Source organism: Accipiter gentilis, chromosome 27 (genome assembly GCF_929443795.1).
Source record: "Accipiter gentilis chromosome 27, bAccGen1.1, whole genome shotgun sequence".
NCBI classification, from domain to species: domain Eukaryota; kingdom Metazoa; phylum Chordata; class Aves; order Accipitriformes; family Accipitridae; genus Astur; species Astur gentilis.
This window is the reverse complement of record NC_064906.1, coordinates 12,784,132-12,802,846: the sequence shown is the minus strand read 5'-3', so window position 1 is coordinate 12,802,846 and position 18,715 is coordinate 12,784,132. Positions and strand designations below refer to the sequence as shown.

The 18,715-nt window shown below is 38.5% G+C and overlaps 1 protein-coding gene across 1 annotated transcript in view; it reads right to left on the bottom strand.

Moving 5' to 3' along the window:
• Nucleotides 1-18,715, bottom strand: part of LOC126051190 (dynein axonemal heavy chain 5-like) — a 160,869-nt gene that overhangs the window by 42,952 nt on the left and 99,202 nt on the right. The window contains exons 56-63 of the mRNA XM_049830108.1: nucleotides 17,389-17,607; nucleotides 14,673-14,849; nucleotides 10,272-10,466; nucleotides 6,671-6,826; nucleotides 6,220-6,402; nucleotides 3,978-4,148; nucleotides 3,174-3,552; nucleotides 1,794-2,065 (exon numbers count right to left, since the gene is read on the bottom strand). Of these exons, the coding sequence (XP_049686065.1) occupies nucleotides 1,794-2,065; nucleotides 3,174-3,552; nucleotides 3,978-4,148; nucleotides 6,220-6,402; nucleotides 6,671-6,826; nucleotides 10,272-10,466; nucleotides 14,673-14,849; nucleotides 17,389-17,607 (1,752 nt within the window). The remainder of the gene's footprint in view (nucleotides 1-1,793; nucleotides 2,066-3,173; nucleotides 3,553-3,977; nucleotides 4,149-6,219; nucleotides 6,403-6,670; nucleotides 6,827-10,271; nucleotides 10,467-14,672; nucleotides 14,850-17,388; nucleotides 17,608-18,715) is intronic.

Here is an 18,715-nt window from a genome sequence, read left to right as displayed (position 1 = left end):
GCCATGACTTCCTAAACTTTCATTTTCAACTTTAGCATAACAAAAGTTACAGTCCACCAGAGGCAATCATTGAAATTCTCAGATAGCAAACTTCCAACAAAGAAAAGAAAGAATTCTGCTCACACAACAGCCATCCTGTGAATGTTGTTGCTAAAGGATGCTAAATGGTGTTTTAAAAAGATCTAAAGAAATGCACGCAGAATAGATCCACTGTCAGCTCTGAGGACAGCCCAGATATTGCCCCTAAATTACTGACTGCTAAAGCTTGGTGGATAGCCAAACAAAAGAGTTTCTCTATACCAGCCCCATTCTTAGCTCCACTAAGCATGTATTGTTGACACTGTCTCTACAGCATAGCAGATTAGACAGATCTTTAATCTGACCCAGTTACAATCTTCCATATATTTGTTGGAACTTCAAACAAATTCTCCTGTCCAGTGGTTATCCAGTTCAAGTCTCTTACACTGAATATCTATTTCTACAAAACATAAACACAGATCAGACTTTATCTTTAAAGGTCAAACCTTCCCTATGCCTCTATTGTCCTCTTTTCACAGACAGTTTCTAAAAGGACTTCTAAAGCTATTCTGGTGTATGAAATGCTTTTTTGACTGACATGATTTTCCAACTGTGTAAACTACTAGCACAGATTCTGAGACATGTATTATGGAGAGAAACACCTGGGAACAAGGTGGACTGAGGAAGACATTAATTCCATCAAAAATAACTCAATCATCCACTATTAAGTGTTAACTTCTGCCCTAGCAAAGAGAGGTAACATTTTGTAACACTTGGGGAAACACAGTAGGGAAAGAAGAGATAAAGAAGAGATAAAGAAGATAATAACAAAAAGGATCCCCTCTTTCCTCAAAAATTAAAATAATCACAGTTTTTGAAACCACTGTTCAGAGATATTCTTCCTCAAAGACGGTTGTGCGAGACGATAAGAGTGTTGATAAATGATCAGTAGCAGATTTATTGCTTTGGTCTGTTTAAATTGTGGCAGACGGAGCTCCCATACTTTTCTCTTATTTACCAGATGAAGAGAAGAAAAGGAAAAAGGAGGGGGGGGGGGGGTGTGTGTGTCTTGTTGAAAAAGAGGTCCATCAAAAAATGGTGTCCCCTACATACAACACAGATGCTATCACAACATGTAACATGTAAAGTTGAGATATGCAGGAAATCAGAAGTACTACTTTCCAGTGTAGCTAAAGAAAAAAAAAGTGAAAAGAGGATACTCATAGGCTCATACATCTTTTTGACCTACATAGAGAAGAAAGATCCAAATATCACAAACTGTGGAGAAACTGCTAGTCTATTGCATTTTTTTTTACAATATCTGCCATAAGACAGTCTTAATTATTACTTCCTCAGCAGGGAGGGTAAGTAAACAGTTTATCTGCTATTTTAGTGCACCTGTCATCAAAATGAACTGTTCTCTTTCCACTCCTGTGAAAAAATAGGGATGTATCTTCTGATTCACCAGAAAAAAGCAACTGCTTTACAAGTTTCATGGCTCCACTTTAGAAGCGCCACACAAAAAGAATAGTATTCTTACAGCTCCAACACACTTTATTTCATGTTCTGCAATGCCTCCTCTAATTCATTGCAATAAATTAAATTAATATTTCTTTCATATATATTTATTATGAGGATTTCAATATCTGATTTTCAAAATAGCTCACTCTGGAATAAATATTACAATAAAAACAAATTCAAAGAATATAAATTGGAACTAGCAATTCTACTGGAGGTGCCACAAAGCATAACAATTGTAGAAAAGCATGTCTTACTTGGGCAACGGTATGATCAGGGCACCAGCTACGCACTAGGAGCAATTTACGGAATTGATCCAGTAAGCTGTCATACCCATCAGGAATAACAGCTTTTTCAGGTGCTTCTTCATCAAACCAAGCTTTCCAAGACTTCTCATTCCTAACAACTTGCACCAGAAGTTGATTAAAAGGGTACAAGCTAGATAACTGCACAAGATTGAGCCATGTCATGTCAAGGATCCACTTCTTTGGTTTTGGTTCCACAGAATTCAGATCCAAACTGGCTCCTCCTGTAAAGTGAAAAGCATTATAGAGGAAAACAACCACTGTTAAACAGAAAATTGACAAGTAATAAAAAAATACTTATTTCTATAACTTAGGGAGTAAAAATCTTTGTAAACCAGGACATGGAGACCTACAATTTGCATAGAAGAGTCATTTACCAAAGACGGATTGGGGAAGTGGTCTCAATGCCTCCCAAAGCTGGTATCCCAGTAATTTTTGTGCGACTTTTTCTCCATTTGTAGAGCTGGAAAAACTTGCCTGCCTAAAAGGATACTCAAACCCAGGTCTTCAGACCAGATGTAGAAAGGACCTATGGCTAGTCCAATCTCCCTTCACCTAGACTACAGAATAAGAAAGCACATCGTGTGTTCATTTCCAGCACTGTACAACTTCAACAGCCTCTCAGCTCAACCACCACTCCAGCATCATGCCCATTTGCACCTCCAACACAATTGAGTCACAGCTGAACATAAATAGGTATCTGCAAAGCAAACTGAGATATTTGGATGGCAAGTACCTGGCTGGATTTATCTTATCTTGATACCTAGTCATACTTATCATATCTTGGAGACAGTGTGGTCCACTCCCATCAAAACTTCATAAAATTCACTAAAATTTTTCATTGTCATTGTGTCTTAGTAGTGACATGCAGTGGTGGCATAATGCAACGAAGGCTACATATAACAAAGTTTTACAACATGTAACAGACTACCATTTTTTTTATACTGACACTTAAATGTGGTACAAAATCAAAAGAGATTTTGCTGACTGTCTCCAAGCTCACAGACATAGGTACGTAGCAACTCAAAAAAGAGGCGTACAGGAGAAAACTATGGTCTTTTACAAAGTAATGGACTTTTTTTTTTTTTCTGTTTTTAATGTAGATCAGTTAAATATCCTTATCTAAGCATTATTTTGATAATGAATAATCTATATTATTCTCATTTTGGAAAATTCATCTCTTAATTCCTTCTTGGGCTATACATACTTTCAATCACCAGTTAAAAAACATTAGATCCACTGGATGCAATGTATTGTTAGTGCAAGCACTGCAAAATCTGAATTTAGCAGTTCACAGACATATGTAAATTGGAACATTTTTAGAGAAATTACCTTTGATCAGTGTCTCAAACTCAGTGTGTGAAATTTTCTTGGCCTGCAAGTCAATCTTCAGTGCCAGAAGCAATGTAAACAGGAATCTGTGATTTTCATACAGCCCTCGAACTGTATACTTGAAGACTTCATAGGTGAGATGCTCGATTATATACACTACCCTTTTTGCTGTGATCTGAGATTTCCGAGATCTTTCCACTGATAGGTCAAAAATGCCAAGGAACTGCCGTAAGGATGTTTGGTACATGACATTAACCAAGCTCATTTCCACAATTAGGAAATAAAGGATGCTACCACGACCAGCAACAGGCCGATACTCTTCACGTGCAGTATTGATTTTCACCTCTGTCTCCGCTGCTATGTTTAATTTTTCACTGACCTTAAAATTAATTGAAAAGACCATGCAGATTAAGTCATGTCATTTGTGATTTATACTACACAAGCAAAAAGAAAAGGTCTTGATTAAAATCACTACGGTATTTTTAGTCAAGCTTTGCTTCCCTGTGTCAGTGTTTCAACACAGACATTGTGTCTTCATGTGTTCAAACACCAAGCACAATGGGATTTGATTCAAACTACACCTGTGAAGTATGCCTGGAATATAAAGCAGTATCCAGGTAATAGTTTAATTTTGCAACATTTTAGGAAGAAAAAATGATAGTGTTTCTACTATTTATTTGTTAAGAAGTCAGATGTTATATAGTGGCTCTGAACAGAAAAAACAAAACCAGAAAAAAACACCTGTCTACAAATAATATTTAAATTACAATTACAAAATGTATCTGCAATGGATTCAAAATTCACCTCTTCTGCTGTTGTTTTAGTGATTCTTAGGACTTCTATCAGAGACTCATCTTCAACTAAAGAGCCCTCTGTACTGGTTAGACGGAAGAGTAGATTATCTTCAAGCTCCTGCATTTTCCTCTTGTTAGATGTCACTTCTTCCATCAGTTTTACTCTTTCTGCCTCCAGTTCCTGTATTCAGAAATTTTCCTTACAATATTTAAGATTAATTCAAAGAAAGATTCCTTATAATGATACAGAAAACATGTGATTTCACGCATGATAAATTGGGGGCTTTGCTGGTTTTTCTATGAAATGCATAAATACTATATACTAAAGTAATTTATATGCATACTGCATTTATCTGATTAATGTAGCATAGTGAGGAGTGAAAAGACATCCGAATTACTTAATGAGAATGTTCTTCAGATTTCTCTGTTCATGCTGTCTTTTCTTTGAACCAAATTTATCTGAGCTCCATTGGCTCTGGTTATCTACACCAGGACATTCATCTCTTACGAGAAGAGACAGAACAACCATGATTTCTTCATATCTGCTAAAGGGAAGAAGTTTAATAAATGTTGATCAGCTGCAAGCATGTCCCTGTGCAGCAAGTAGGGCTGACACTAATCAGCTACGCTTGCAGCTCTCTTCAGCTGATATGCAGCACTTGATGAATATTTTTCAGTGAGTATATTTTTGCCCCAAAATGCAGTCTACGTGTTGCTACATACATTCAATATGAATTCTCTAACAGTTTTGTCCAGGCAAAACAACACAGAGCGAGGTTATTTGTGTGGGGGAGATGAGTAGGTATCTCTTTTATTTGGAAGTTTAAAAGTAGAAGCTTATATGTAGGTCACGAGAAACCAGTTTCAGTTCTATCTTGATTTAAACAGTCTGTCTCCCATCTGAGGTATATTACTCAATCCCAGCCACTCCTGCCGATGCTGTTCAATTTTGCTCACATAAACATACACCTACTGGAGTAAAGATTAAAGGTTTTGCATCCCTAGCATTTGTCCCACCCTGCTAGAGGATAGCTTTCCCTCAGTACCTGCTGTTGCAGCTTTTCAATTTTTCATTGAACAATTCACAGGAAGTTTGGGCATAATAATGACTTTTCTAGCCTCTGGTTATGACTGTCAGACTGAAGGAAGGGCACTTAGATTCCAGTCCTTAGTTCAGCAAATGCTTGTTTGAGCAAAGTGGAAAGGTGTTGGCCAGAGAAAGTGACGGCACCACTAAAGCACACTGGTTAGAACACGCTTTGGGAAGTCAAAGGAGGAATTATTTCCCTTAGGTGGGGAACTGCTCCCACATGAACAAGTCTACCTGAGTTACTTATTCAAAGCAGCAGGTCTGCTAATCCAAAACTTAATCTTTGTTACTTCCTTCACAAAGACACAATTATGAAATGTTCAATTTGAAATAAATAAGTCATTCAATTTGATGCAAAATACAACTTTTGTGCTTTCACTTTAATGAGAAAATAAGCAAATATTACATTTTCATGTAATTGGACCATAGCATTCATGTATTTATTGGTGTGACTGCCACAGTAAAAAAATCACATATGTCCCCAGTGCCTATGATGAACTGACCCCTAATTTTGTGGATAACTAGGCTGTTAAATTAGATTACACAGAAAGAAACAGGAACAATCTAGGAATTAAATTATTTTGGAGGATGTCTCAGATTTGGTATCATGAAATAAAATTCCTGAAAAACACCCAAGAGAGGATTTTCTTCTTTATATTTGCTTCCATGCAAGCAATGCAAATTTTAGTAAGGGCGGAGTCAATTCAACGTTCAGGGCTCCTTAAAAATCTCGTATCTCCTTGCACACTAGGGCCTGGCTGGCAAAAGTAATTCAAGTTTCTAAGCATTTTTTCATGTAATTCAAATTAAGTTTGAAAAAGAATTCAGAAATAAAAGAGATTCCTGATTGAACAAGGAGCCTTTGCTATATGTGAAAGAATAAAGATGCTTTATGTATGTCATGTATATGCCTGTGATGTATTTTTAATGAATAATTTTCTTTCTTCTCTTTCCAAGGCCAGATCTTAAAATAAACGTTTAGGTCTCTCCGTTCAATTAAAAACCAGCTCCACACTGTCTTTCAGCAAATGCACAATCCCCTAAGCTTTCATTCACAGTTTTGTTCTTGCATTTAATTTCACCCAAGACAGAATATATCCATTCATGGTGCAGATACTGAACAAGCCTTCCCTCTACATAAATAGGGCAAAGTACTACATACCTGTTTTTCTGTGAGGATGACACGGCCAAGGAGCTGATCTTCCAGCCCTTTCATAGTAACAGTAAAGTCAATCACTGTTGTTCTTGCACTAATTTCTGGAGTATAGGCAGGATTCGCCAATTTTGTTGTCATATAAAGGGTAAACCCCTTCATCAGATCTACCTCCTTGTCACCTACTTTCACCTGAAAACCAAACATATTACTCAATTTTCAAAAGCTGAATTCAGAAAAAGTTATTTTATCCAGTGAAAAATAGATGAACTCTTTTTTTACATTTTCATTTACACTTTTTAAACTTTCTGCTTAAAGGGTAAAAAAAACCCCAACCCCATGAGTTCACTGCTCATCTTTCTAAGCATTGCAAAGGTGTGAATCTCAGCAGTATCCACACTACTGGACACCCAGCATCTGTCCTACTGGTTTTTACTTTCATGTTCACAATCCATCTTACTTTGTGTGCTGAACCAGATTTTATGAAATTTTTTTCCAAGATGTTATCAAGAGCAGGATCAAGTTCCTCTCCAACATCTTCTATTAACAAAGGTCGGCCAAGGGACAGGCAGTCCTCTATATGACATCTGAAGAACTTGTGGTTCATAGCTGTAACCTAGGAAGATTTGTTCACAATATAGCATGCCTTTGCAAGCACATAGAAAACAGAAAAAAATCTATTGCAGCTTTCAAAAATGACACTCATCCTGGGATATCAACACAAATGATTAAATTTTAGGGACCAACACTCACCTCTGCCGAAATGAATGGAAGTTTTGCTTTAAGGTTAACAGAAAAGAGGATTGCACTTGATGTGTTTCTTTATTGTTATCTATTGATTTATTTACTTATCTACATATCTATCTAATCATTGTAGTATCTTAATACCTTTTAAATATTAATGGTTTTATGCTCAGAACACTAATGTGAAGGAGGGAAATATTTATAGGGTTCAGACAGGGAACCAGTATTACCTAGGAGGCCTGGTCTCACATCAGATGTTGAATTTCCAATTCATTTCTCATTTCACAATATAAAGTCTTAAAATTGCTAAAAATCACATAGACTCCTTTTCACTTATTTAAATTTAATAAATCTAACATAAGCATATTTGAGATGATAATTGAATAGCCTTTCCAGTCATCCGTTAAGTCATGATTTGGGGGTGGGGGTTTTACCACAAAAAAACCTAGGATAGACATATTTTTAAAATAAATCTTGTCTTGCAGGCAGTGATCTTTGAAAAAAGGTATAATTAAAATATCTAGCGGCACATTTCACAGTCTTAAAACAGTATATTATTTAAAAATTAATACTATGTTCCATCACTCTGCACTTTTAGCTTTGTTATAATGTAGACATGTGTATCCACCAAACCAGCATGTTGCCTACATTTTTAATCCAAATGAAACTGAGGGATGAAGTACTGTCTTAGTGACCAACAATATAACCCTAACAAGGCCATAGCAAATTACAATATCCCAGATATAAAGGCACAATATAAACAATTGGGTATTTAGAGTCTTGATATAACTCTCTTCCTCCTGGACTTTACAGGGGGAGAACTCGGATTCTTCTAACACAGCTGACATCTGAGCCAGGATGCCTAAAATCGCATAAATAACTTAGTTTTCATCAGGAAAGCTTCCTCTGCATTTAAAGGCTGCATCTGTGTGTATTCAAAGCCACGTAAGTTTTGAGAGTACTCAGCAGCTCAGTAGTTAAGCCCCACCAGGATTCACAGATTTCGAAGGCTGGATGTTCACACATACTGACCACAAAGTAATCCTGGTAGACATTTTTCTCTGGCTCATCAGTCAAACGCCATCATCACTTAATAGAGTATGAATAGTGAGGAAAGAGGAAACGGTATTTTAATCTACATCTCCCAGTCCCTGCTTTGGTGAGTATGTGATATAAGATCCTCACGCAGTTACTGGACCAGAGAATGGAACCCGTGTTTGCAGTCCCCTTCTGCAGGCTGCATGATGGTAGATGGCGAGAGCTGCCACCCCAAGGGTGGGCAATACAGACTCAGTGCCACTTAAGGGAGGGAACTGAAGTTGCTGCTTGAAGGACACTTTAAAATGATTGGGGGAAAGGCTACAGCATGGCAGAGAGAGTCACTGTAGGTCCCTGAATGAAGGACATTCGCTGTTGCCACTCCTGAGCTCAGCTTGGCAGCTCTCTGAAATCCTGAGCAGGAGATGCAAGTCTCAAAGAGGGTGGAAAATGAGATATATCCTCCTCTATTGTTTCCTCTTGGTTACTCACACTAGTGTTTCTTGATCCAAACTCAGGGGGCAAACTAAGGTCTCATGTAATTTAGAGGAAGCCATGTTATCTACTGTAGGACAGTAGATTTCACACAGTCATAAAATGCCTAAATTCTGTGAATACAACTCATACATTTTAGGAGAGTTTTTCATGATATTTTTAATAAAGGTATTCATTTTTCCAAGATTTCCATTCTATCTCAGGCTACTATTCTTTTTCCAATTCCTCCCTTTTTCTTTTCCCTATTTTTCTCTTAAAATGCTTACCCTAAAATGTTATTGCCATGAGGCACCAACTGCCTGATCTGTCTGCTCTTAATTTTGCAAGTCATTTACTTCCCTCTGTGGTGGGTTGACCCTGGCTGGATGCCAGGTGCCCACCAAAGCCCTTCTATCACTCCCTCCTCCTCAGCTGGACAGGGGAGAGAAAATATAAGAAAGAGCTTGTGGGTCGAGATAAGGACAGGAAAGATCACTCACCAATTATCATCATGGGCAAAACAGACTCAGCTTGGGGAAAATTAACTCAATTTATTACAAATCAACCAAAGTAGGGTAATGAGAAATAAAACCAAATCTCAGAACACCTTCCCTCCACCCCTCCCTTCTTCCTGGGCACAACTTCACTCCCAGATTCTCTACCACCCCCCCGCCACTGGCACAGGGGGATGGGGAATGGGGTTGGGGTCAGTTCCTCACACATTGTCTCTGTCGCTCCTTCCTCCTCAGGGGCAGGACTCATCACACTCTTCCCCTGCTCCAGCATGGGGTCCTTCCCACGGGAGACAGTCCTCCATGAACTCTCCAACCTGGGTTCTTCCCATGGGCTGCAGTTCTTCATGAACTGCTCCAGCATGGGTCCTTTCCGCGGGCTGCAGTCCTTCAGGAGCACACTGCTCCAGCGTGGGTCCCCCACGGGGTCACAAGTCCTGCCAGCAGACCTGCTCCAGCATGGGCTCCTCTCTCCATGGGGCCATAGGTTCTGCCAGGAGCCTGCTCTAGCACTGGCTTCCCACAGGGTCACAGCCTCCTTTGGGCATCCCCCTGCTCTGGCATGGGGTCCTCCCCGGGCTGCAGGTGGAGATCTGCTCCACCGTGGACCTCCCTGGACTGCAGGGGGACAGCCTGCCTCACCAGGGTCTTTCCCATGGGCTGCAGGGGAATCTGGAGCACCTCCTCCCCTTCCTTCTTCACAGACCCCTAGGTCTGCAGGGCTGTTTCTCTTACATGTTCTCACTCCTCTCTCCGGTGGCTGTTTCTCCCCATCCCAACTTTTTTTTCCCTTCTTAAAAATGTTATCACAGAGGCATTACCACCATCACTGATTGGCTCGCCCTTGGCCGGCGGCGGGTCCATCTTAGAGCCGGCTGGCATTGGCTCTCTTGAACACAGGGGAAGCTTCCAGAAGCTTCTTACAGAAGCCACTCCTGTAACCCCCCGCTACCAAAACCTTGCCACACAAAGCCAACACACCCTCTATGTTTCACTTTCTCTGTGACAAGTAATTAAAAGATTCATCATAAAAGTACATATGGCATAACATATAATTCCAATTTGCTTTTGAAACTGTCTTTCTGGGAGATGACAAAGCAGTACAAGCTATTTCACCCTGATAAGATAGGTCACAGATTTTGTCAGTCTTGTTTTAATTTCTGCCTAACTGTAGACCATAACCATCAGATTTAAATTACACATGGCCAAAGTATGATGACAGAAAAATACTCTGCATTGCTAAATATGATGTGAAATGACACATACATAAAAAATATTAAATTAACTATTTACCTGGAGTCCATTATTCTTTTCCTTATTTTTAATCCAGATCTTTCCTTGACCTTGTGGATCAATCAGCAAAGGATATCTAGATGCTTTTGTGACAATAATGCCATTCTGAATTGAAAGGTCATCATTCGGAAGACCCTGGAGGTTCCATTCACCCACTGTAGCATTATCAACAAGCATACCAGTAAGGTTCAGGTCCTGATAGAAAATAAGTAATTACAAAATTAGTGCCAGTTACAGAAGTTATACTAAAATGTTTGATGGAAGGTTTTTCTTATTCTGATCATAATGCATGATAGAATGTATTTGGTAGCTATTGTTTCTTGTTTCCTTTCTTTAAAGTTCAGTTCCTAAATCACTGAAGTTGAGTAATAATGAAAGTGAATCCTGTTGAGGCTTTGATGTCCATTAAAGAGTGTCAGAGAGACTCTGAAGCCACTTCAATATCTAATGACAAGCTGATTTTGGTATTGGCAAACTCTTTTCTTGCTAGCTTGAGAGGAAGGGTCATCTTGGTCACAAAAGCTTCCTCCTGCTGTAAAGTTGTAAAGTGCCCTCCAAGTATGTATTTGAATACAGAATAGCTTGTGGGAGACTCAGAGAAGAAAGAGATGTGCTATGGATCAATAACCATGAACTACCATGGAAGGTTACTGTTGCTGTAGTCAGAACTCTCCCCAGCTCATACATTCTCCTAAAGTTTGACTTGCATATGTCAACCAACCTGCTTTATTTTATTCACTATGAACAGCGACTGGCCTCTCAAGAATGTGCATATGAAGAAAACAGTGCTTAAAATCACAAACTAAGCTCTCCAAATTAGAAAAGTAGCTTAATAATGATGTGAGTTTAAAAATAATAAAAATGAAGGTGGTTTTTTTTAATCTGCTCCTTACATTTTTCACTCAAGAATTCCTATTTGCAAGCTTTCTCTACAAACAACATGTTTAAAAAGAAAGAAAAAACCTGCAACTCCTGCAAAAATCACATAAGTCGGCATCTGAAGCCTAAAGCAAAATTTCAATACCGTGCAACCTGTGATACAATCATGAGAGTTAGTGATACCAGTGGCTGCAAGACTCAAAAGCTTTTTTATCCCTTTGAATTTTTTACTACTCTGATTATTGAAGAATCTAAATGAAGCAACACAAACCATTCTCAGAAGACAGAGAAACTTTAAGAATCCAATTTCCATTTGTGAAAAGGACAGTAAAGCATTTAATAGCCCAAATTTGCAGCAATTGGAACCTAAAGCCATATTTAGCTCCTTAAGCAGATGAGTAGGGTCTAAACAGCTTTGAATTTTTTCTTACTGCAGCAGGAAGTATCAGTCACTCTGCAATTCTGAAACTTAGCTAAATTAAGTGCCTAACTACACAGATAGTTAGCTAATTTTAAACAGCTCTCTTTAAATTGTTATGCGTACATGACTCATACACCCACAGTCAGTTAGTCTATGACAAAGTAAGGCAGATGTCAAGCCTTTCGCTTGAACTGCAAAGCTGCTTTCTTTCCTGTGGTGTGAAGTATCAAGAGAAGCCCATATGCTGCCTTTTGTGAGTACTTAATTCACTGGAAAAAAATTAAAGCTCTTTCATAAACTATCATTGAAATCATAACCCTGTCTTTAACAGTAACTATCTAAACAGAATGGTAATTATGGTTTGAAACTTGTTAATTCTGGTATTCTGTGTCTAACCTGTCCATATGAAAAAACCCAAAAAGGCAACACAGAAACAATCAAAAAGTATTCCTCAAATTTTGAAGGATGCAGCGAGTACTAATGTGGTCAGAATATTTTCATAGAGGCAGAATTTTAGTTCTTTATGTCTTGCTTTCTAAGGACATTATATATCCAAGTTCTTATCCTTAAATAGTAAGAATCTTGACAGATATTCCCCAAGGTAAGTAGCTTTTAAGAACATTTTGTACACTGAATTTGAGGAAGAGCCTCCCTGGGATGAATGTAGGATAACTCCCATACCACACTGGTAAAGAATCTTGCCTGAGACTGCACTGCTACTGGTACTTTATTAATAAATCCATCTTGGCTTTACATATTACTTATCATCAGGAGTTTTCAAAGAGGTTTGCTGGGCAAGTCAGAATCATTCATCTTTGTAAGTCATAGCATAAATTGGGCTGGGCTGTGAGGTTCACTCTGTCAGGTCAAGGTTTATCACTGCTATGAGAAGCATTAAGCACCACCTAACATAAAAAAAAAAAAAGATTCACATTTAAATTCTATGAGATGAACAGCACGACAAACCTCTCATGGCAAAGCGGTCTCCCTAATAGGTTTTAAGTGTCAAATCCCCCAAGAACCTGAAAAGAAGATGCAGCAAGGATACTGATCTACCTTCAACTGTTTCACAATGGCACAGCCACAGCTGTACGCAGATTGCTCACTTGCTCCCAGCACTTTCCAGCAGCACCTGCTCTGTCAAAACCTTTGACAGCTGAGGACAGGAGCCATTTGAGCTTAATGCCTCAACTCCTGCACTGAGAGTAAGAGAGACTCCCTGAACTATTTCTCCAACTGCTGGAGAAAATGTACGCAGGTATTCACAAAACCAAGTGGAAGGCAACATGGACAGTTTACTCAGAAAGCCAGTTTTGATTATTATGGCTTAAATTCTGCCTTTAGCATGAATATGTCTTCCAGGTGCAAGGAATAATATTAGACAGACCGCCTAAAAGTCATGGAATAGGAACAAGGCTGATGCTGGCCACAAGCAAAACCTATGCACCGGAACAGCTGCCAGGTCCAGCATCCCTGAGGCAGGTAGTGGTAAAAGGAAAGAACAAGATTCATGTAAAGGAACCTACCCTGTATCATAGTCGCAACACGCAAGTTGCTCATCTTAATAAAGGTAGTATATGATGTGGCACTGGACCTGAAGCTGCATGATGGAACCCTAGCTCCACTGCATTTTAGGCCACCTCTGCCTGCACAGACTTAGGCCAATTGAGAGGAAGCTATAATGTCAGAGTCACTGAGAACAGCCTCACTCGTGACAAATGTACATGGATTGAAGAGCTTAAACTGGAGCAAGCTGAAATGGTGTAAGCCAAGCTTTACAAAATCCAGGTTTTGTTCAACTTAATCATTTCAACGAGACACTTCAAATTAAACTAAATTAAATGGTGTGGGTACACAGCAGAGGGTATGACAGGAGACTATTAATTGGTAATATGTGGAGGTGTAGAGGTGACATTTCCTGGTTCAAAATGTGCAATAGTCTTTTCTATAATTGGGTGTAAGAGTATTTTTATGTCAATAAAGAATTAATCAAGCTGCACGAAGAATAAAAGTGTGAAGCTTTAAAAAGGAAGAACTGTTTAGTTCATTTTACAGAAATCTTCTAGCAAATCCAGATTAGTAAAATGTTGTACTTAAGTAATCCTAAATGAAAATAATAGAATTTTTTATTCCTACACTAGTTTGTTGTGTTCAAAATTTAATATATTAAGAACAGTAGGTTAAAGAATTTATGACGTAATATGTCAGAAATACGAAATATATGAAAAACCTTCCATTCAAATTCACCCTTTATACTCTAGATTCACAGTTCAGAGTGAAAAGTGGCTGGAGAGAGAGAGAACACTTTTTGTGGCAGCATATGAGACTGTAGGTGGTAAAGGCAGAAATTGGGTAAATCTTGCTGGGTCCCTGGAAGTTGGTTGGGGCATAACTCCCACCCAACCCAGAAGCCACAGACCAATCTCCCCACCTCTGTGCCATCCTGTGGGCCTAACTTAGGAGCTGCTGCTTCAAAGACTGCCTGGCAAACTATAGGAGCACAGCAATATCAGATGTGGTGTGATATTCTCAAACATATATTCACAGGTTATTCCTTGTAAGGGGATAACTTAAAATGCTGAGAGAGACAGTTACGACTGGTGTTTTCTTCAATATACATATTTTCCACTTTCAGTATATGCTAGATATGGCTGATTTGCTTGACTTTATGACTGAAATTATGGACACAACGTGGTATTTGCAAAAACACCATCAACTAGGGGGGGAAACTGAGACTATCTGATGGAACTTCTTATGATAAGGTAGATCTATTTTAAGCTAGTAAATTTTACTTTGTTTCCCATATTACGCAATTTCCTCCCAGGGCAGCTGACCTCAGACAGCATCTCTCTCTCAGATTTGCCACAGTGATGGCCTATATACCAATCTTGCAATGCATGACAGTACAAAGAGGATCTTAAAACATAGCGGTTCAGAAGCTCAATTGTCAACTGTTCAGATTTTTTATTTATTAAAAATTTGATGGAATGTGACAGCCTGTATATAATCTTCCAATTATGTACTTTTCTGGAACAGAATGCTCTGCACATTATTTCCCTGCAAGGCAAAGAATAAGGTCAGGACAGAGTGTGAACACTTACATTACTGCATGGAATCTTGCTCTTATCCATCTCTTTCTTCCACAACTGGAGCAGCAAATTCCTGTACTCCTGATTGAAAGGTCCAGAGTAAGAGAGAAATCCAGTGGCCAGAAGAACATTCCCCACTAAATTAATAATTTGGTTTTGAAAGTTTTTGCTGCTTGCTGTCCAACGAAGCTGTATGTAAAATATTATAAAAAAGTTAGATTAAGCAGGCACAAACCTAACATGAAGATCTAACTTAAGAATTTATCTCTTTTTGGTAAACAATTATTCTTTGAACCAGGAGTATTTTTGGCTTTAAATCATTCTTTTCAGAAGTAGAAGTTTTCTTGGAAGAGCTGGCAACCACCTGACCAAGTGGAGAAAAAGCATCTTTGCCAACAAGCTGGCCAAACTGGTGAGAAGTGCTTGAAAGGACGAACAAAGTGGGAGGAAGAGGATGACCAACAATTATGTGAGGAAGTGGAGGACTGGGTTGGCAAACAAAATGTGTGGGGTCACATAAACAGTAGGGACCTTGTAATCAATAAAACAGGACTAATGGAGGACCACTCCAAGCATATCCACATAAACAAAGAAGTGCCTACCAGACAGAACGATGGGGATCACTTTCATACTGTTTCTGAGAAATTAGCACAGCTGGGCACCTCTCTGAAGTGCTTGTACACTAGCGTGCACAGCACGGAGAACAAACAAGGAATTAGAGCTCTGCATGCAGTTGCAGAGTCATGATATCATGGGGATCATGGGGACATGGTGGGAAGGGTTCCACAACTGGAGTGCTGCAACAGGTATATACAGGCTTGCTAGGAAGACCAGGCTGCGAAGGTGAGAAGGGGAGTTTTCTTTCATGTGAGAGAGCAGCTGGAATGCATGGAGTTCTGCATCTGAGACTCTGGGATAGACAACAGGCCAGTTGAGAGCTTATGGGTTAGGATTAGAGAGCAGACCAGCATGGTGATGTTGTGTGTGTCTGTTACAGACAATGTGATTAGCAAGAAGTAGATGAGGTCTTTTGTAAGACAATGGGAAGAAACCTTGTATTCACAGGCCCTGGCCTACATGGGGGACTTTAACCACTCTATCATCTTCTGAAGGGACAACACAGCAAGACACAAGCGATCCAGGAGGTTTTCAGGAGTGCACTAACAAAAAATTCTTAACACAGGTAACTGAGGATCTAATGAGGGAAGGTGGTTTGCTGAACCTCAGACTTGCAAACAAGAAAGAACTGGTCAGGGATGTAAAGGTTGGGAGCAGCCTTGGCTGAGAGAATTGAGATTGTTTAGCCTTGAAAACAGACAGTGCAGGGGGAATTTTATCAAAGTGTATAAATACCTGATGGGAGGGTGTAAAAAAGACAGTGCCAGACTCTTTTCAGTGGTACCCAGTGAAAGGACAAGGGGCAATTGGCACAAATTGAAATACCAGAAATTACAATTAAACACAGAAAAAACCTTTTTTACAGTCAGAGTGGTCAAGGACTGGAATAGGTTGTCAAGAGAGGTTATGGAGTCTTCATCTTTGGAGATATTCAAAACCCAACTTCACAATGCCCTGAGCAACCTGCTCTATTTGACCTTGCTGGGGGGGGTGGGGGGTGGTTAGATGATCTCCAGAGGTCCCTTCCAATCTCAATTATTCCATGATTCTGTGATTTTCTGAATATTACTTTTGAGTTTTACTTATTCCTTTCTCTCCAGATTTCTGTACCCTTCCAATCACTCTGCATGCAATCTTGGTCAAGACCTACATGTTTTAAATTTAGAAAATACACATTTAACCCAGTGTCGGTTTTGCCCAAGGCTCCAAGAGCCATATATAGTCTTTGAATTCTTTGTCCGAATTTTCAAAAGTAGAATGGAATAACAGCTGTTACGAGACCTCATAGCACAAGGCTTCAGAAAACCCACAATAAGGCACTGTGACTTCCTATTTTGGTGTTGCTCTTAAATTTAGAAATTCACTGAAAAATATGATAAAGCATCTAACATTTTTGACTGATATATTTTGAAGTAGAGCTATGCAAACAAATGCTGAAGTCCTGGCCTCACAGGACACAATGGTTGAAGTCAAAGCTCTCATCAATTTTGACTCGTGTGAAATCAACCAAGGAATTATCAAAGCAAATAATCAGATGAGAAAAAAAGAGTATCCTGCTTTCTCTGGAAACCTTCAGGCTGAAGCCAGAAAAATCTGCATAGGAAAGGTAAATTTCAACCTCAGTGCAGAGGATAATGATTAGCCCATAATTCTGTAAAAGGCTCCAGTAGAAATCTGAACTTCAAATATAATTCAGGAAATTAGTCAAGCTTCAAACTCCTGTTCTTGTATACTTGGCGAGAAAAAGAGAGTAATCCTTCTTATAAATATTTTAGGGTAATTATTTAGGTTAAGCCTAATTCGTCTTCTTACTAAAGCTAAAAGGAATTTGGTTCCTCGGCTTTAAATCTGAACTTTATCCCAATATGAGCCATATGATAAGACATAAATCTTCATACAGAAGAATTAAGTTAACAGAAGAAATTATTTTACTTTGCTAGATATATTAAGTTTAAGCAAAAAAACATATATATAACTAAAATAAAGTGTCATATGATATTGAGATGTCACCATGCCTTGAATTTCTTAAGCACTACTAATGATCATTATGGAGCATCCTCAAAACTGAGCACCTGCTTTGTGCTGGAAACCTACTCATATGTGCTAGTACCTTTTCTCCACGTAATCCTTCAATCAGAGCTGTGGCATTGTTCATCTTCCTTCTGCATACCTCAGCATCATCAAGTAAGGCCTGCTTCTCTTTCATAGCCATATCATACATGGCTTGTACTTGATCTAGTTCCATTTGCTTCTCATCCAGCTGAATTTGTGCATTATTCAGTTCCATTTGGGCAGCTGCAAGTCTTCCCTCTTGCAAGGCTAAATTTGCCTACAGACATTTAAAAGTAAAGAATAGTTAATACCTATTATTTGGCAAGAACAAATGACATTCATTTAATAGCACATATTGTACTGTATTGGGTACTTTGTAAATAATACATGTTTAAGATGGCAGCAGTTTTTTTGGTTTTTTTTACTTTTCAACATAAAACTGGAACACAAGCATAACATTAAAGTTATTCAATGCAATCTTAAAATGTTTTAATAATATTTTCAGAATGATCTATTGATTACACAATGATCAATGATTTGAAATCACAATACACTTGAAATAGTCATATACTAGATATATGAGGCAACTCATACAATGTTTTCTGTAATATATTCTCAGTGCAAAAGAAAACTAAGATTGTCTTCATGGATTATAAAATAATAATAATAATGATAATGGAAACTACTTTTTTACTCTCTTTTCCCATCAATTACTTTTACAATAAAAATGTAACAAATGCATTTTTTGCTCCTCTGGAAACTAAAACTCTAGAGAATTTTCTCACATCTCTATATAAACTTGAATGATGAGTTGCCAGTCATTTAAATGTAGACTCTTAACTTGTATATTCTTAACAGGGGGGGGAAAAAAAGTATTCTGTGAATTTGGAATGTGTTTCCAAATATATGTTTGCAAAGGATTAGAGACTGACAAAGTTCTTATGAAATTCATGCTTACAGATAAAGGTTGCTTCCATTTACTCTGAATATTTAAAACACTTGTTTAAATATCATGTATCTTATTTCTATTTTTTCTGCTATACGAGTTATGAAGATGGAAACCAAAAATCCGTAAAAACTGGTTTTTTACAAGTATGAAACTGGACACTCACATTACATCACGTTAGAAGAGTAACAGCACAAGGAACGTCTGGGTTGACTCTTAGTAAACAGTATAACCATGGCTTGGGTTTTTACATTAGATCTTGACTAAAACCATAGGTTTAATTCTTATCAAAATATGCTAAAATCAGCAAATTCTTCTTGCTTTGCGGGGGTGGAGGGGGGCGGGGAGAGGAGCCAAGATCATATTTTGAGATCTGGGCATGATAAAAATGCAGCATGAAGTCTGGTGGATTTCAAAAGACAGGTGTGTTAGCAGAGAA